This window comes from Narcine bancroftii, chromosome 3 (genome assembly GCF_036971445.1).
Source record: "Narcine bancroftii isolate sNarBan1 chromosome 3, sNarBan1.hap1, whole genome shotgun sequence".
Classification (NCBI taxonomy): domain Eukaryota; kingdom Metazoa; phylum Chordata; class Chondrichthyes; order Torpediniformes; family Narcinidae; genus Narcine; species Narcine bancroftii.
In genome coordinates this window covers 63,981,284-64,002,205 of record NC_091471.1, presented here as the reverse complement: position 1 = coordinate 64,002,205, position 20,922 = coordinate 63,981,284, and the positions used below count along the sequence as shown (strand labels likewise).

Sequence of the window (20,922 nt, the reverse complement as noted above, 5' to 3'; positions counted from 1 at the left end):
AGTAAGAATTTCAGTGCAACTCTACATTTTATTAATGTATATGACAATAAACTCTCATCTTTTAAACATGCTTATCTAATTGGCACTGCTAAGAATTGGAAATGCATCACATTTTCTCTGTTTGCTCAATTACAACTTTAAATAGTTGAGATAATTCATCTCTCTTTGAACCTCTGTCTACCAATTACACAATTTGAAGTCTATTACAGGTGTGTGTTTTTAAACCAATTTTGAGTTTGACCAGTCCTGTCTCGTGGGATTAAAAATAGTCAAGGTTTAAAAGAGCAACACAAAACCAAACTCTTTTAAAACATTTATTGAAATTGACCAAAGGCTACAAAGAAAGCAATAAAAGTACAATACTACAAATAATATGGCACCAAATGTTATATGAAATTACCAAAGATATGATGTAAAATACTCATTTACACTCTACTTACTGTCTCTGTACCTGTCATCAACGCAGTCCACAATTACTTTCCAGGCTATCTTCCCTTTTGATTGTACCATTTTTATCCTGTTTGCCTGCTTCACAAGCAGGAATGCTTGATGTTGGAATGCTTGATGTTGAATGATTAGGGCAAGAAACCAACAAAATGCTGGAGAAACTCAGTGAATCAGGCAGTATCTGGAAAGCCACAGATGGTTGATATTTCGGGTCGAAACTCTGATTCTTGATTATGGTTTTGGCTTGAATCATCCACTATCTTTTGCCTTCCATGGATGTTACCTGACCATTTTTTTCCCCAATTCTCAGTTGGGCATGATTTGAACAAGAAAGATGTCCTAGATATAATATAGATATAGTTCAGGAACTTTCCCTGATACAAATTCAAAGGGACTTGAATGAGGGAGTGATAGCATATGAACAGCATGTTTCAGCGATATCAGTAAATATTTGTCAATTAGGACTATGTTCTTCTGCCTTAAAGGTTCAAAGGGACCAAATTTGGTGTTCTCTCTGTTCTCATAGTTAACAAAGAGGAAAGGATTGTAACAATAAAGAACTAATCCTATGTATTTTATCTTGGTTACATTTCACAACCTTAATATAAATATTGCTTTGTATAAGATATTGATGGTATTTCTTTTACTGGATGCTTTAAAAACTGTTGAAATAACACTCTCATTTTGGATTTAAATGTACTAAAATGTGGATGCTATGTGGGTTATGCTTATATGGCTATTTTACAATCTGAATTTACAAAACTAAAGATATCTTAAATTTATTTCAGCTCAAAACTCAAGAGTTCAAATACACCTTTTTTGCTCTATTTTTTTATTAAACAATATGATACCTATGAGGTAGTTCATAAGGATTACTTTTACCTCACAAAATAGTAATGCCCCAAGTATCAAACCACATTTGGGGTTAAAGCCATCATTTTGTCCAAGTTTTGGCAACAATACATATTTAAGCAAGCATATTGAAGTTCCAGTTTGTCTTTCATTTTGCACAGTCTGTACAGTTCATTGTTATTACAGTGATGGATTTAAGCATTATGATACAATTCATTGCTAGTAATAAAACACTTGAATTACAACCTTTGCATTTATGAAAGAGGATCACAAGGAGATATTTTTACTTATGGCATAAAACACTCTGTTGTTTTCTGGCTTAAAAAAAGTCAATGTACAAAATCATTATTCAAAATAAAGGATCATGGAAACTTGTCAACCAACAATAGCAAACGTGTCTTCAGGACATGGATATTGTTTCATGAACTTGATGAATTTTCTTTTATTGCATCTCCAGTTCTGTGCTTTTTGATTTCCTTGATTGACTTTTATGTTTTTTCCTAAGAAGAAAAGGTATGTATCATATAACATTAAAATAGCTTAGTAATGATGGTCATGTTGACATTGTAATTTAAACATTATGGGTTGAATATTAATTAATATGATCAGATAAAATTCTCTCCCACACTTTATGAACAAAGCCACTAATCGGTTTATTGAAAAAGCATTTACGATGGCTCACAAATAAACGTATCAAAAATGTGCATCACGCTTTCTTCCAAATATTTAAGGATCTATTTGCCTTGCAGCTACTGTACTAATTAATTTTCAATCGGGAGAGAACCCTATGACCTCGATTGTCCAAAATGTGGACTGGCTATCGCTACATATGGATGCTACCTGACGTCTCATTGTTTGCCTGTTGCCTTCCTACTTAGCTGTAATTTTAGGTGCCATGTGCAAAAAAGGAGCTGAGAACCTGCTGAGATATACAATTATCTCCAAAAAAAAGGAAATCTAATCATTTTCAGATTTGCTGTGATGTTTTCAAGTCCTTTTCAATTCTCCTCCCCCAGTTGAGTTTAATCTATCCAATGTGGACCCACTCTTTGTTTACACATACTATTCCAACAGTTATCTTCCCCAAAGGCAAATGAAGAGATGAAGCATTTTGAAATGCAAAGCATTGCACCACTGGCACCTGTTCATGATTGCTTTTTCTAATATAGCTAAACAACATGAAATTTAACGAATGTTTGCAAATTATTGATGTTCAGTTGGAATCAGTATGACGTACCTCTGAATTACAATTACAGCCACAAAGGCAATGATAACGATGCCAAAAAGACATCCGAACACAATTGCAGCAATATCACCTGGAAAGTGAAAGAACGTAAATTTAAGAAGAGATGTTTCAATAAATTACATTGCCAGTGAGACACACAAAAAAAATCACTGTATTCCCCTTCTGCTTATTAATAAAGATAATGATTATTCTATTAAAAGAAAAGAGAAATTAGCCAAAATGGAATTGATTGTCCTTTGCTAAAGGAGTGCAATCCTGTCTTCACATGTGCCTTTAGAGGGTCCTGTGACACAACCTTAATGATGAAAGGAAGGCTTCTCTCTGAGTGTTAGCCATGATTTCTGTTTAATTACCCTCATCAAAAGTATTTTATCTATTTAGTCTCATATTTAATCTTGCTGTGCAGAATTTGATTGCTTTATTTGTACATTATTATCATAACTATATTTAAGAAATTATTTGATGACAGCTGTGATATTGATGAATAGAATCCTGTAGCAGAGTAAACAATTCCAAATATTCATATTTATTTATTTTAAATTATATCTGTATGGATGTATGTATCTATGTGAATATAATATGCTGGGTACTGTGTGCATATGTGTCTGCGCAGTGGGCCGGAGAACAGCTGTTTCATACTGTTGTATATGTACAGACTGATGATAATAAAATTAAACTTGAATTAAATGCTTGGAATGTTCAGAAAAAGAGAAAAATGCTAAGAAATGTAAATTTTTAATATTTCATTATGAAAAATATAAATTTGTAGTTTTACTTATTGTAAAGAATTGCCTAAAAATTGGTCAATTTTCTTTGTAAGATGTAAGCTATAATTTAAAATACAAAGATAAAATTACAAAACAGCACAATCAGTTTAAGTGCAAAATAAATGAAGTAAAAATGACTCATTATTGTGGAGTGTAAATTGAGTTTAGATCCTAAGGGATTTTAGAGAAATGTGAATAGTAAAAAGAGGGTTAAGGGTCGAATAGGACCGCTGGAAAATAAGAGCGGTGAACTGTGCGAGGAACTGTATCAGATGGGAGAGATATCAAATGATTTTTTTTTCTCATCTGTGTTCACGAAGGAAAAGGATATTGGACTATGTGAGATAAGTGAGGCAAATGGCTTAGTTATGGAAAAGATAGGGATTAGTAAAGAGGATTTTGGAGCTTCTAGGGTTAGTAAAAGTGGATAAGACTCCTGGTCCTGATGGGATTTTCCCCAGGACGTTAAGGTAGGTCAGGGAGCAAATAGCGGAGGCACTGTCAGTGATTTTTCAATGATCACTGGAGGAGGGTGTGGTGACACGGGATTGGAGGGTTGCTAATGTAGTTCCATTGTTTAAAAAAGGCACGAGGTGTCAGCCAAGTAATTATAGGCCTGTAAGCTTGACTTCGGTGGTAGGGAAAGTTATGGAGAGTATTCTAGAGATGGTGTGTATAAATATCTAGATAAGTAGGGATTGATCAGGAGCACCCAGCATGGGTTTGTGAAGGAGGGGAGGAGTCATGTTTGACAAACCTTGTTGAGTTTTTCGAAGAAGTGACAAGAAAGGTAGATGAAGGTAGGGCAGTTGATGTAGTCTATCTGGATTTTAGCAAAGCTTTTGATAAGGTTCCACATGAAAGGTTAGTAAGGAAGGTTTAGACACTAGGGATTAATAGAGAAATAATAAGATGGGTTCAGAGGTGGCTGGAGGATAGACAGCAGAGAGTCATGGTGGACAACTGTCTGTCAGGATGGAAGCCTGTAATGAGCGGCGTGCCTCAAGGATCGGTGTTAGGTCCCCTGTTGTTCATAATTTATATTAATGATTTGGATGATGGGGTGGTTAACTGGGTAAGTAAATACATAGACGAGATGAAAATAGGGGAGTGGTGCATAGTGAGGAACGTTTTCAGGGATTACAGAGGGATTTGGTTTGTCTGGAAAATTGGGCTGAAAGATGGCAGATGGAATTTAACGTAGAGAAGTGTGAGGTGCTTCATTTCGGAAAAAATAATCAAAATAGGACTTTGGGGAATGCACAAGAACAAAGAGATCTTGGAGTTATGGTGCAGGGTTCCTTGAAGGTGGATTCCCATGTTGACAGGGTGGTTAAGAAGTTATTTGGTATGTTAGCCTTCATAAATCATAGCATAGAGTATAGGAGCTGGGAAGTGATGCTGCGACTGTTTAAGGCATTGGCGAGGCCAGGTTTGGAGTATTGTGTTCAGTTCTGGTCTCCAAATTATAGGAAGGATATAGATAAGGTGGAGAGGGTGCAGATAATATTTACAAGGATGTTGCCTGGCTTAAAATACCTAGAGTACAGAGAATGATTGAAGAGGTTAGGACTTTATTCATTGGAACATAGGTGGTTGAGAGAGGATTTGATAGAGGTGTTTCAAATTATGAAAGGAATAGATAGACTAAATGACAGTAGACTCTTCCCCCTAAGAGCAGGAGCGGTTGAAGCAAGAGGACAGAAGTTGAGGGTAAGGGGTAAAAATTCTAGGAGAAACATTAGAGGATGCTTCTTCACTCAGAGAGTGGTGGCTGAATGAAATAATCTTCCGGAGGAAATAGTTGAGGCAGAGTCAATTCTTTAATTTAAGAGGAGGCTGGATATATACATGGATAAAAGGGGGCTGGAGGGTTATGGGTGGAGAATAGGCGGGGGAATCTAGCGGAGTTGTTTGAGTGAACCAGCATGGATTTGGAGGGCTGAGATGGCCTGTTTCCATATTATAAACTGTCATATGGCTACTTTTAGTGTTGCAATTATTGGCTCTGTGACAACATTTGTGGGTTTCTTCTGGTTGCTTCAGTTTACTCCCATGTTCCAAAGGCCTATGGGTTAGTTGGTTAATTGGTCACATGGGTGTAATTGGGTGCTGTGGGCTCATGGACTTGAAGGGCCTGTTACTGTGTTGTATTTCTAAATTATATGGTCAGAATATGCTCTCTGCTGTTGGATATTTTTTGAAATAGCTTTTTCATTAAGCTCTCCGTGCAAAGTAGATATATTACAGAGAATGAAATGGTTAGTAACATTGCTTATAGGAAGGACCAACCACACCAAAGATGTGCTAGCCATATTTAGTAACCAAATGATAAATATCTGGAAGGGAAAAATAACTAGAATAGGCATTGTACAGTATAAAACAGATGATATGAAATAACATTAGATCTTTTCTCAAGCCTGTTCGATCATTCATTTGGTTGGGTGGTGGATGGTGAACACACAGAAGGTCTTCAGATGCTGTGATTGTAGTCAAAGCACAGAAATGCTGCAGGAACCAGATGGTCTTGAGGAAGGGCTCAGGCCTGATACCTTTACCTCCTATGGACATGGCAAGACTGGCTGAGTTCCTCCGACATGTCTGTGTTTTGACCATCATTCATTTAGTTCATGGCTGATCTGAACATCAAGCCCATAAATCTACTTTTATCATACCCCTTGATATCTTTCACACAATAATAATTTCTTGGGCAGGTCTCTTTCACCCAATCTCGTTGACAATACCAAAGAGTAGGTGATACCTGTGAAATGTCACTTCAGAAACTTGCCTTTTATGTTCTCAACAATATTTAAAGGAAGTTATGTTTCCATGAGATACATTTCAAAACTCAATAATAACATTGATATCTAATTTAACAGTACCTTCATCTCTGTGGGTTGTTACAATTTCTTCATCTAAAAAGCGACGTCCTTGCCCCTGAGGAGCTAAAAAAAACCTCAAATTAAGTGGAGATCTTTCTTTTTTCCTTTGCTTATATTTTTTTTCTCATTGTTCACTTGTTATTATTCACCAATTTTGATTAAACCAACTTTAACTATGAAACGTTTGGAAAATCTTCATTGAGTTTAACTTGGCAACATCTCTTCCCACCTTATCTCCAGAAAGGATTTGATTACTTTCTCTCAGTCCCTCTGTTTCTGCCACATCTATTCCCAGATGAGGGTTTCCATTCCAGGACATCTGAGATGTCCTTCTCCTTCAGAAAAAAATGGCTTCTTCTTGACTGATATTAATTCAGTCCTCACTCGCATCTCCTCTATTTCACATCTGCCATAGCCCCTTCTCCCACAGACACAAGGACAGGGTTCCCCTCATCTTTACCTACCACCCTCTCAATCTCCATTAAAATGTATTATTCTCTGCAATTTTTTCCACCTACAATGGCATCACACTGCCAGACACATCTTCTTCTCCTCTCTCTGCAACTCACTTGTCCCTTCCCACCAATTGCCTCCACCCTTACCCCATGACTTCAAGAAATGGCACACCACCTCCTTTCATCACCAATCTCACCCCCAAATAGTCCTTCCAAGTGAAACAACACTTTACTTGTGAATCTGCAGGGGTAATTTACTGCATCCACTGATTCCAGTGCACCTCCTCTACGTCGATAAGACTGGATACAGACTTAGAGTTTGTTTCATTACGTACTTTCCCTCTGTCCACTGCAATACTAAAGACCTCCCAGTGGCAAACCACATAAATTCCACATCCAATTCCACCTTTCATGTGAAGCCTCACATAAATTGGAGGAGCCACACCTTATATATATTCTGTATCAGCAGACTCTAACCAGTTGTCATCAATATCGACTATTCCAATTTCAGTAAGCCCCTCCCTTGTTCTCCCCTATCCCCTGACTCCTTTCCTTTCCCCTTGTCTATCACCCACACCTTCCTCCTTTCAACTCTCCATCCCTTTCTCTACATTTCTCCTAGCAGACAGCATCTTTTTCAGCCTTCACCCCCTCTCCTATCACTGCTCAGCTCCTTTCTCCTTCCCCCTTCCCATCTTATCTATGTATCATCTGCATGCCTGTGCTCCTTCCCTTCCTCTCCTCTCCTTCTCCCCATCTTCTTAGTTGGGCATTTGCCTGAATCTAGGCATTCCTAATGAAGGGTTTCAGCAGAAGACACCAACCCCCCATCGCTTTCCATGGATGCTGTGTGACCTGTTGAGTTCCTCGAGCACTTTTATGTATTGGACTGGCATAACTGGTCTGTTCCCTTCCCCTCTGCCTCTGAGGAATATTGAATGTTCATATCCAGAGAAGAACAAAATTGGTCTGATAGCTTTTGTTATTTTATTTTTATAGCTTCTACCTCTTTCCTTTATAGAAAGTCTCTAACATTCTTTTAGAATGATAAGCATCATAAGACAAAAGTAATTGTGCCAAGTTCACGAATGTTTTTCATTCATTTTAAATAAAGCAGATATTTCTATCATACAGTACAATAAAATGAGCCATTCTACTACACTGGATTAATCAGTTGTACACCACATTTTAGCTAAATAGTTTAAGATGGCCAAATGTTGAAAGTTACTCAAACAGGCTTGACCTACATTTCTTGAGTTTCAGCCAGGTCTAGTTGTGACTTATAGGAAGGACCAACCACACCAAAGATGTGCTAGCTATATTTAGTAACCAAATCATAAATACTTGGAAGGGAAAAATAACTAGAAGGGGAGAAAAATGAGAAATAATTAGCTAGATCGTTATGGTAAACCACTGTTTATATAAATATCTGGTTGTATCTGTGGCCCCGCCCCACAGGCTCCTGTATAAAGGTGACTGTTCCACAGCTCCCTGCTCTAAGAGCAGGACAATCGAACAGTGTGGATGTGCCAGTGTTCTTAAGTGAATAAAAGCCTATTGGTTTCTCTACAACAGTCATTTGAGTAATTGATGGTGCATCGCTCATCATAAAATTTCCATAAATCCCAGAAATTCAAAGGGAAAGGTGAATAGTGTTTTATTATTTCGCAAAGAATGTATACAGAGGTCAATCAAGACATTGAATGCAAATTTGATGGCAATTTGCTTTATGTTTGTTCCAACTCAGAATAATTGTGTCTTGTTCAAACTTAGACAATGTATTGGGCAGGGACAGGATGTCTGTTAAGTTGTAATGCAAGGCAGTTGACATATATGGTTGAATCCCAGGGCATTTTAATTTTCCAGTGAATATTTTGAGGAATGGAAAAGGAACCTTGTAACATTGGATCACCTGCAAAGACTTACGTGATACATGTTATTTCTGCGGCATTTCTATCAGTCCTTGAAGTGGCGACACAGCTCCTAACTATAGAAGACTTTTTAGATACAGAGATAAGTTAAAATGTAGCTTCCTACTTAGCTAGTACCTCTCTAAAGGTCCCAATGAAAGAGGAGAGTTTTAAAACATATCTACAATAGAATCACCAGATAGTAAGTTTTTGAAAGGGCACACAATAGCAATCATTCCAGATCCTGGGTTCAACTTAAAAACCAAACACTGGTAATTACTTTTCATAGATGACATGATTTCTCCTGTTCAGACAGACCTTAGAACATTATTGTGCCGACTTTATATAAAACTCCTTCACAACAATCTAATACTTCCCAACCTCATATCTATAACTCTGTTTCTTAATCAAGAAAATCATCTTTCTTCACCTCCCTCACTTGCCAATTTCTGAATTTCTTTCCAATTTATTATATGCTACAGCCTGTTACATCAATTTCCCAAGCACACTTTACTTTTCTTGACTAACATACATACGCCTTCCCACCTCATACTGCACATTTTCCCCTTTATCTTCATTACCTCTTGATCCTCATTCATTCACATTTTTTTCTATTCCTCCAACTATTCACTAAGTCCGTGTCTCAAAGATTTGCATTTACTTTCTTAGCCTCACATAAAGTCTTGCCCCTCTCTCCATAGAGAGAAGACTAGCCCTTATAAAGATTTGCAACCATATAAAAAGGAAGTGAATCAAATTCTAATCATTGGGGAATCTTCCAAATATTTTGTATTTGTTATGATAGATGACATTACCTGAATAAAAGTAGAAGTCAAGGGCAAAAGGTGGAGAGGAGCTTAAACAATCATTATTACTGAAAAAAAAACACTAGACAAACTAAAGAGATGAACGGCTTTGAAGTTAACAGGACCAGATGACCTGCAACTTAGAGTTCAAATGGTGGAAGAGTAAATGAATGTATTATTTGTGATCTTCCAATATTTGCTACATTTTGAGAAGTTCCCAATTGGCTGGAAAGATGGATGGATCATTTAGTCTAAGATCTGTTATTAAAACCTATTCTTGAAGAAATAGGAGGACATATAAAAAAAGTGCTAATCAAGTAATGTCAAAAATGGCCATGAATATTTCAAAGGACCACTTAATGTGACCCTATTGTACAGTAATCAGAGCATTTGCAAACATATAAATTTAACCCTTACTCTCTTCCATCAATAAAGTCTAACTGAAAAGTGATTGTTTATAATTGTTGTTACAGGAGGTTATAGCTATACCTATCTCAAACATTGCACACTTATCAGTATTTGAGTCAGTATTTACTGTTCACCACTCGCTATTAATATTCAGTCCAACCCATTAAAAATGTTGAAGAACTTCTACCTGCCTACGCAACCTCTGAAAATGGAAGATTTTGCTTTTTAACAGGAACACAAGGCACATGAATATAATCGTCAGCATCAACAATGTTTTCAACAGCCCAAGCCAAAATAGGACTCTTTACCACACAGATTCTGACAGCTCTTCTTGCTCTCGAATTGGTTTCCATTCCCGTGACATCCAGTGAATAAGAATGTATCACAGTCGTCAATGTTCTCATCATAGTACCACCTCAGTATCCTGCCAAAGCAATGTCCTTGTTCTTTGGGCAGTTTACATGCTGCATCTGTCAAAAAAGTAAAATATGTCTAATTTCATGTCTGGAAAGAAAAGTTCAACTAAGTCCTTTGCCCATTTGGGTTTTATTATTTTCTGAAAACCTTTAAGTGTCACTATTCAGTGTTTATTTTAAAGGATTAAGAAACTTGAAAACTTTCATGGTGGAAGCAATTATCTTTTTTTTTTGTTGCCTTTACAGATAACTTTCAGGCTCTTGTTACACTGTGCTGACATTGTACAGTGAAATGGAATTCACTGTCTGTGTATTGTCCTGATAGCTGGCTCCTCCCTTGGCTCCACCCTCACCTACCCCAATATAAACCCTGGTTTTCCCCCTTTACCTCAGATTCACCTGAGGACTATTGTATCTACCAGTCATTGATTGTAAGCTATTAAAAGCATGTTTGTCCTCCTCACTTGTCTCTGAGTGCAATCACCCTGAAAAAAGGATTTTCTGCATTTCTGTGGATATCACCTACCTTTTATATTTATTATCTATTTTAATTTAATTGAATGCTTACTGTTGTACAGGCCAACAGGCAAGAAGTCATAGGTGAATAAGGGTGGCAGGGCCAAAGAGTAAACTAGCTGAGAAAGCACTTTTGTGTATTGTACTCAACCATGGTGTCTGCAGACTTTCCTGTTTAACTCTATAGAGAATTAATGCAAGCAACTGGGATTGTTAGCATGGTCATGAAGGGCTGAATGACTATTATTCTATGGATTTAGGTTTTATACGAAGAAATCATTTTCACAATGCAATTGATTGTTCATTTACTATCAATAATTTTGCATTCTTCTTAATTTTAATATGGTTATTTTCAATGAACAGTAGTATTAAAATAGTTCATTGAGATAGAACAGCACCAATCATAATTTCAAAATTATATTCTGATAAATGTTCAGAATTTCCTTGGAAGTTCTTTCAATCACTCACTAAACCATCAGAGCAACATCCATGGAAATCAAATTCAATTATATAATTGAATAATATAATTTTTAAAAAGTTCTTAAGTTTGGCTTGAAAATAAAATCTCATCAGCCTATTTTAAACTGAATGAAAGTTAAAATATCTTTATGGGGTGGTGCAAAATGATTGATAAAAAATTGGCCATCCCTTTTCTTTCTCTATTTTTAGTTTCAGATTTTCACAAACTTAGTGTGTTGGTAATATTTTGTGAGTTGCCATTTCCAGACCCTTTTGCATAGCCTTAGTCTGATAACTCAGAGTTTGGTTTTTAACATTTCTGATGCAGGAGATTATTTGGATTCAACATTCTACCTAAAGGTTTTAAGAAGGTCATTCATTATAATTTTGAAAATATTTTCTTCATCTTTAATTCAACCAGAAAGTTTAAATTTTATTATTTATTTTATTTATAATTCAGTCTTGGAAGTAACACATATTATTTACCATAGCATCAAAAATTGTAGAAATGAAATATACAATTACATTAAGTACATAGTATTCTGACTTCCTTACCTATTAAACCAAATAAAATGTCCAAAATTTCCAGAATCTTTGTTACCCTTTTAGATAATTAATCCTTATTGAGTAATTCTAAAAGAAGCATCGCTGAAAATGATGAACTTACCTCCCTCCGGATATAGTTGGAAGTATTTGGTAGTGCAGGTTTTCAAACAGAGTGTCTCATTCGCAAATCTGTTTTCGTTGCCTCCTTCTCCATTATACAAAAATGGATGACATTTATCTTCATCTTTTACATAGTACCATTCAATATTCTTTAATTTAGGATCTGTTCCTTGCCCTTGATCCATTGGTTCCAAGCAAATGTTATCTGTGAACAGAAGACAAGAATGTTTATACAGTGTGCCACTTTTTGGTTATAAGTTAACATGGCTTGCACATTGAACAAAACTCATTGCCTCTTCTTATTCTATTTTCTCCAACAGTTTATTCTGCCTCCTATTTCTTGCTCTTTTGATCTCACCCCCTATGTCCGACTCTCAGATCAGATACTATTTATTGTCATGTAATAAAACAGAAATGTAATATTACACAAAATTGCCTTTGCCCTGCCATAAGGTAGACAAAGATTTTCCATTAGCATTACAATTAGAGAAAGATAAGCAAATGTCAGAGCTGCTGAGTATCCGTGGATTCGCTTCTAGTGCGCCTGCAGCCTCTGGAGCTGCATAAAATTGCAGTTACAGTTCAAACCATTGGCAACCTGAGCCCACATCTAAACCTCCAAAGTGATGAGGAAGCCTTCAGCGCACTTCGGGAGCCCTTCATTCCCTTAGCATCCTCTCAAATTCCAGTTCTGATATCTGGTTGTCATGAGCCAGTCTCTGGCAGCCCGCAGCCTGATGTGAGTCCTTTGACATCAAGATGCCAGAAGGCCACAGTCTATGTGGGTTCTTCACCTGCAAGTCACCTGTGTGTGCCCTTCAGCCACAGAGGTCTCTGCTTGTCTGCCACCGCAGTCACCATCCTTAGGCCCAGATCCCAAGGTGGCGGGATTTTAAATAAAGCACCAATGAATCCTTTAACAGGTCATATATGGAGTTGTCAGCAGTAAGATTGGGCAGTGGGACTCCTCAGGTGAGGGCTGTGTCTCTGCTCCCCACTCCCTCCAGGACTGCACCACCAGCAGCACTGCCATTTATATTTTATTTTGTCTTTTTCAATGTGTCATCTTCAGATCACACCAATGTGGGAATCCCAAATTTAAATCTCACCAATCAGTCTATGCAGAAGTCTAATAGCCTGAATACGCCTGAATTGTTTGATTTCGGAAGATAAGCAGGCTCAAGCCTGGTCAGTACTTGGAGGGGAGACTGTCCAGGAACACCAGGTTTCTGTGAGAAGCACTGGACAAAGTGGTGACTCTCTGTCTGCCTTATGGTGGACAAAAGTTAAAGAATTTCATATATGTTACATTCTAAATGTAGTTATCACATGACAATAATGGAACCTTTAACAAACCCAATCATGGTTGTAACTCTGCATTCTCTAATCGTGAATCTGTGGAATTTGTTGCTGCAGATGGCTATGGAGGATTAGTCATTGGATATATTTAAGAGGTAGATAAGTTCTTGATTAGGTAGGGAATCAAGGATTAGGTAGGGAATCAAGGGTTATGGGAGAATGCAAGAGAATGGGGTTTAAAAGGTCAGATCTAGACCCAATTGTTACTTGAGAAAAATTGTCATTGGCCCATTTCCTTTGGAGTTATGAAACCGTGCACATAACGAATCAATTTGGAATGATTAAAACAGTAGTTTTCAAACTTTTTCTTTCCACCCACATACCACCTTAAGCAATCCCTTATTAATCACAGAACACTTATGGCATAGGGAATACTTAAAGTGGTATGTGAGTGGAAAGTAAAAGGTTGGGAACCACTAATCTATAGCTTCATTTGATTTTTACACAAATGTTATTGTTCATTCACCAATTATATTCTTATAGTCTTTCACAGGGCTTGCTATCTCCCATCCCACTTCTCTCATTCAATTTTGTGTTAACCACAAATATAAAATTTGTATTTTATAACCATATAACAAATATAGTACGGAAACAAGCCATCTTGGGCCCTCTTGTTCTTACAGATTTAAATGATCTCCTCTAGTCCCACTTACCTGCAATCTGTCCATAACCCTGCAATCCCCTCACATCCATGCACCTATCCAACTTTTTCTTAAATGAGAAAATTGACCTTGCTGCAACCACGTCTTCTGGAAGGTCATTTTAGTTTCTATCATTCGTATAAATTGTACTGGACAGATGTTCTGTAAGGTTTCACTTTCCAACTTGAGCCTTTCTGAAGGGTAACTATTCCCTGCTGTTTTTTCTTTGCTTTAATGTTTTAGTTGCCACTCTATGATATTTAAGAATTGGTCATTGATTATTTAGCAGAATGGGATTTTCCTCCTCCTCCTCTTTCCTGTTTTTCAATCCAGGTGCTCATGTTTATTTAATGCATAAAAGTGCTGGAGAAACACAGGGTTTGTTGGAAGCAAAGATATACAGCATAATAACCGTTGTTACGGATCTGAGCCCTTTGTCAAGGCCTGAGACATTGGTTATATGTCTATGAACGCTGCATGACCTGCTGAGTCTCTCCAGCATTTTTGTGCATTGAAGTATAATCACAGTGTCTACAGACTTCCTTGTTTAAGCTCATGTTAAATACTGAAACCCAAAAACATGTTACTAAAGATCAGTTTAATAGAACATTAATGTAAATTGGGCACTTTCAGTTCTATTCCAGATTTTTACAAAGCAAGTAATCTTTGGATCAGATGAATCCTTGTCTTTGATTCCTTATCTATGCAATCTGAACTGATGTCAATTACTATAATTATAAAGGACCTTAACCTGGACACACCTGGAGTATTTTGTAGAAGTGCTCACAGAAAGTGCAGCAAAGATTTATTAAAATGGATCCAAGAATGGCATGTTTGCCTTTTGAGGAGAGATAATGTGTATAAGGCTAGCATTCTCCAGCATTTAAAAAAAATGAGAGGAACTCTCAATGAAGATTGAAAAATTCCTATGGAGCTCAATAAGTTGGATGCAGAGAGAATATTTCACCAAGGAGTCCAGAATCAGGGATCACAGACTGAGCCATCTTGGATGAATGAATTGCTTTTGTCTCATAATGGTTTTGAGGCTCAATCAAAACAGAGCCGACAGCTCTCTGACATTTAAAAGGATCCAGGGAAGAGAGGATAAATGCAGAAACATGGCATTGAAGCGGAAAATCAACCATGTTCTTAACGAGTTGTCTTGCAGGCTCAAAGGTCAAATGCGAATTTCTGCTCCTATTTTTCAATCTCAGCTCCCATCTCCATTTCCAGTAGATCTCAGCCATTCCAGTGACTTTGATCTACCCTATTCTGCTCAAAGGTTCAACCAGTCAATACCAAGGATACATCCCTGTGGTGATATGTAATTACACCACTAGGTCACCAGGGGTCATCCCAGTGACCTTGTATATAAAGCAATCCAGAGCTACAGTCTTCCAGGTTTGTCTTGCAGAGAGACAAGACCTCTTTGTTTATTAAAAGTGTCTTATACTCGCACTGCTGTTACGGTTATTGTCAGTACAATCCCCACACCACAAATTACCTGTTCCATGTAATTTAAGTGATTATTATATTGATTTCCATTGTGCTGGTTCAATGGAAAGTGATGTGATATTTCCTTATTTGTAAATATTCTAAAAATGTTCCTGCTCAATTCCAGATTCACCCCTGTAAGGGAAATGATCATTTGGAAATGGATTTATTTATCTTCATTTTGTTCTTCTAGCTTTCATTTTATTCTTCTACATTGTGTTCCAGTTTTGTTAAGACAGCAAGAATTGAACTCCATTTGCCATTTCATTGCCATGATCATTAACTGATCCATTTCCTGTCAGAATAACACCCTTCCACCATTCACCCTCTGTCTTCTATGGGCCATCCAGTTCCAAATCCAAACTATCAATTCACTTTGGACGCCATGCATCTTTACCTTCTGGATCAGTCTCTCTGAGGAACATTGTCAAATGCTTTACTAAAGTTTATGTGGAAAACACCCAGTGCCTACTATCAACAACTGCTTTTGCCATCTCCTCAAACACCTCAATCACCTTTGTAAGACATGACCTGCCCTACACATAGTCATGCTTGTCTGATTCACATTAAGGCCTTTGTCCTTTTTTACTGCAGATTATGGTAATCATAATTGATCTTTGTACAAAAATGGATTTTAACAGAACCTAGTTTAGATATTGAAACTTGTCACTATTCTTGGATTTTAATAATAATCCAATCATATCAATTTTTTTTTCAAAAGTGTTTTTTCTTAGGGATGCTCAGAATAATTTCTGTCATGTTTTTTTTGGTTTCTATACCAGTGCACTTGCAAACATCATCCTCTCAGTGGCAGCATTTATCTTTCTTTCATACAGTCTTCTGGCTTTAGTAAAATCTAATGAGTTCTTTTTAAAATTGTTAATTTGATAATACATTTGTTGGGAAAAAAAGTGGAATAAAGATATTATATTACTAAAGTTTAATTTCTTTGTTAACATTTATGAAGCTTTGAGCCAAACAATGCTTATAGAAATATAAGAAATGAAAATAGAAGTAAATCATATGTCCCTCAGCTGTTCAAATCATCTGGGATTAGATCACATTTCCGAACTGATAATGTCTTGGTTATGAGAATAGAGCTATTTGCTTTCACTTTCCACTTTATTCTTTCATTCATGCCAACCAACCAATACACCTCATATTTCTTCATCAATCTTAACACTGGATTTGAAAGAAACAAAACATATTCTCACCCTCCCTCTGAGATGAACTGCCTGCCTACACAAACCTACCTCTCCTTTCATCTCCCCATCCCCTGTTCTTTACCAACAATCATGTTTTAAAGAATGAATAGCAAGAGGCTACAATTCAGAAGACAATGCTGATCCATTAAAAATTCTGTCCCTGTTCCCTCACCACTACTTTCCCTCCTAACCCTCTCAGCTTTCAACCACAATGCAGTTTTAAAGAATGTTTAGTGAAGGACTATTGAAAAGCCATGACACTGCTTAGCCACAGAAAACCAAGAAATTCGAAGCCTTTGGGTCTTTCAAGAAAAGGTTGAATAAATATTTGACACAGAAGAGATAGATACCACAGTAGATAGAAGAACACGACCAGTACCACAGGAGTTTACAATGATCTTTAAAAAGAGCTGACACAGGAAACATTAGCTGAAATCTTCTGAAGCACATGTAAATGAGGAGGATCCATACCTTCCTTATTCTAAGTAATTTAATTATCTTGTGACTTTGTTTCACTGGGAACAAGTACATTTAAATGATACATCGTTATAGTTAAAAAAGTAACAATATCTTTATATTTCAGTTATACGTAAAAACTCCAAGTACTTGTGGGGATCAAGTCTAATTCATTCCTTAATCATACAGTTAATGACCTCTGTTCAAATATCAGAGATTTTTGTATTCACCATTAGCAGGTATCTATGAATTGGACGAATAGCATTGTGAAAATTAGTTTCCATTTATTTGCAATTTAACGTATAAGTAGCCTTAATTTTGAAAGCAATGTTAATGTCATTTAAAATGGCAGAAGAGATTGAATTTATGCAGTACCTTTCATGATCTCAGCCGGTCCCAAAGCCCTTTATATTAAGGAAGTATTTTTGAAGGGTAGACATTTTGTAAGCTAGTAGACAGTAGCCATTTTGCCCAGATTAAATGAGATAATAATCAGGCAATGTTTTGAAGTGCTCTTTTCTACTTAACAAATTATTTATAAGAAAATATTTTTTAAAAAAAGAAAAACTACGAACAAACCTTAGACCACTTGGTTGAACTTCCTAAACTTCTCCAGATAGCTTCAAATGGATTGCTCATAAGCATCTGTCATTAGTTTTATTTGTAAAGATTTTGATCACTCATATTGAAATACTGGTTGCCTTCCAGCAATAATCCATAATGTTCAACATTTTTTAAAAACAGAAAATTTTAATTATGACTGTCTGAAAAAATATCACGCTTAAATGATAATTTACTGTACAATAAATCTATACAGTAATTTTTTAAATTGTCAAATCAGTCTATCTGGAAACTGCTAAATTGTACCACTAGTGCAATTCTAAACAAAAAAGAACACTGACTTACTTTTGTCCTGAGCTGTAACACACAAGTTAAAAACAACCATGTAGATTCCCAAGAATAAAACTATTCTCTTCATCTCTGCACTTTGAGAACTTCAGCTGGAATAGAAATTGACAAAGATGTGTGCAGAGGTTGAGCTCTCAGTGGATTAATGCTTCCAGCAATTTGAAAACCGTTGTAGCCAATCAATTTTATAACATATTTTATGATTTAATGGCAGTTTCAACAAAACTAACCCTTTGGACTCTTTAGCAATAAAATGATGTATGACAAAGCATGCAGATAGTAACCAAGTAACCACAGATTTGAGAGTTTAGTGACACTCACAAATTAAACTTTTATCTCTGTTATATACTTTGTGACTCGAAACCTCAACCCAACATTCACTGAACGTAACTGAATTTCTACTCCTGGTGGAAACTCATCGTTGCAATAACATTAGTTTTATCATTATCCTTGTTGGATTGAATCATCTAAGATGGTATCGATGGATTGCTATGGGGGTTTCATACCATGAATGGTAAAATAAAAATAATTTCCCAAAGTATCATTTCATTTTTCATAATTATTTTATTGGATTCAAATGATCAAGCCATATTTACAGATAAAGATGATCTCTCAGATTATTTTGCTTTACCCATTTGGAATAATCCAATATTCTCCATCTTGTTACATATGAATTAGGCATACATGTAGCCCATTTGAGCTCTTGATCTTGCAAAGTTCCAAGTTCAAATTTATTGTCAGAGTACACACATGACATCACATACAATCTGGGATTCGTTTACCTTTTTTAAAAATTATAATTATAGCCTATATACTGTAAATGCTCCATCATCTAATAAAATCATGGCTGATCCAATTATTACCTCAACTCCACATTTCTATCTCCTTGTGATAATCTTTCGTCCTTCTGTATATCAGTAATCTATCTAACCTTGTCATAAAAAAATGTCAAAGATTAATTCTATTGATTTTTGAGGAAGGGAATTGTGAGGACTCATGACATGCAGAACAAATATTTCACCCCATCTCCTTTCTTTCAAAATTATCACCCCAGTTTTAGATTTTCCAGGGAGGAAACAACTTTTCCACATCCCCACCATCAAGATCCCTTAAAATTATGTACATAACATTTATATCTACTTTAAAAATTTTTGCCAAGAATTGGATTCCATACGATATTCAATTTCTGCTTACACCAACTCCTAATGTTGGTCTTTTTCTTAAATGGAATATGTGCTCCTTTGTCTTCACTAAAAATAACATACTATTCACTTTTCAAACTACTTATCCATCTCATAAGCCTCAATAAAATCATGGAGAGTCATAGAGTCAGCTGTCCTCAAACTTCCAATAAACTGAAATCCCCACATTTCACAGTTTTTTTGATAACTCAATGCAAGGGATCAGACTTGAAACTTCTCTCTGCCAAAATGTTCCTCATGGACAAAAAATATACAATGAACTCAAAATGTCATCTCATTAAAGAATTTACAATCTCAAGCTTACATAACAGTTCTCCAACACCTCTTCCAATTTTTTTTTGTTTTCAGAGGATAGGCTGTTTACTTCTTTGTTGTGTGAATAGTTGAGCTGGTAGATGCTTAAGATATACTGCATTGTCTGTGCTTTTCTCAGTTTCAAGTTAATTTTGTCTTTTCTGGCATTCTCATCTCTTACTTCTTATCTTACTTCGTGGGCTTGAAATAATTCTGATGTTATGATATTTTATTTTGGTGGATATAATTTTTGTATTTTGATGTTTTATTTTTGCAGTAATGCTTTAACATATATTTACATCCTTAAACACTTTTTTCTATTCATTCATCTGCCTGATCTTATATTAATTCCAATAAGTGCCTTCTCTACCCCTCAGAAGAATTTTGAGAAATTGTTTGACTCCTCTGCATTTCATTTTAATTGATATGTTATTACTCTTGTTTTTCCTCTCCTTCTTTATCTCAGCAGTTTATCTGTCTTCAAATCCAATTTTGCACTTACATTGCTAAAATGTCATTGCCCTGCTTAAATTTATCGTTTTAGATTCAATTTAATTCTTGCAAATTACAGAATTCCACTTGGCTTTGGGTTTAGTTTGGTGTAAGAGCAGGCCTTGTTCCTTTTGTGTTCATCCTCTCCAAGTTCAAGTTCAAATTTGTTATAATCTGAAGTACATATACAACCCAAAAGACCATGTAAAGATCATATAAATAATCAAAATAAATATAAATATTTGGGATGACTTTCACAGTTACAGGATACTATTCATCATTCTCACAGCCTGTGGAAAGGCTTGTAGCCATGGAAGTCATGGAGGATTCATCTAAGGCCTATTTAAATATGCCTCCAGAACCCTTTTTATCCCCTCAGCATCCCCCAATAATCCTTCCATCTTACATTTATGATCACTAACTCTTAACTTCTTTGCCATGGGAAATAGTTGCTTCTTGTTCACCCTCTCTAGCCCTCATCGATTCAATGCACCTCATACAAATCGCCCTTAGATGCCTCTGTTTCAAAGTAGATGACTCGTCTTGATGACATCCTACTGAAAGTCCTCTGCACACTCACTATGTTAATCACACTTCAGGCCATCACAGAAACTAATGTTCCCTCCATCGCCTCTGCCTACACACCTCACTGTCTTGGGAGAGCTGCTAAAATGCTAAATGACTCATCCCCACCCTGGTTGCACTCTCATCGCCTTTCCATCAGGAAGAAGCTATATGCATTTTCAAATTCAAGGACAGTTTCTTTCCTACTGTTATCAGGTTCTTGAATGGCCCCCTCATGGATGCCCTTGCAATGTTTTTTATAACTATATTTTTCTCTATTCCCTAAGCCATGCTTCTGTTCTTTTTTCTAGTCATCAGTCTCACGGAGCTCATTAATTGGACTGTCGGATAAGCTGGCCTTGGACACCCCTCTGAAAGATGGTGATGAATATTGATTTGAAATGTTTTATGAAGATAAATTGCAGTAATTGGCATTGGTTGCCCGTGAGTTTTAAAAATCCAGATAACATTAAAGT

At 36.3% G+C, this 20,922-nt stretch overlaps 1 protein-coding gene across 2 annotated transcripts in view; it reads right to left on the bottom strand.

Moving 5' to 3' along the window:
• Positions 1-331: 331 nt before the first annotated feature.
• The window catches only part of LOC138756127 (inter-alpha-trypsin inhibitor-like), a 64,831-nt gene continuing 44,240 nt past the window's right edge, over positions 332-20,922 (bottom strand). The window contains exons 1-6 of one of the 2 annotated variants that reach the window (XM_069922778.1): positions 17,892-18,114; positions 11,832-12,035; positions 10,082-10,243; positions 6,195-6,257; positions 2,537-2,615; positions 332-1,799 (exon numbers count right to left, since the gene is read on the bottom strand). In XM_069922778.1, coding sequence (XP_069778879.1) covers positions 1,742-1,799; positions 2,537-2,615; positions 6,195-6,257; positions 10,082-10,243; positions 11,832-12,035; positions 17,892-17,964 — 639 coding nt within the window. In that variant the 5' untranslated portion in view covers positions 17,965-18,114 and the 3' untranslated portion in view covers positions 332-1,741. Of the gene's footprint in view, positions 1,800-2,536; positions 2,616-6,194; positions 6,258-10,081; positions 10,244-11,831; positions 12,036-17,891; positions 18,115-20,922 lie in introns of those variants that run through there. The other variant, XM_069922780.1, reaches the window with a different exon arrangement.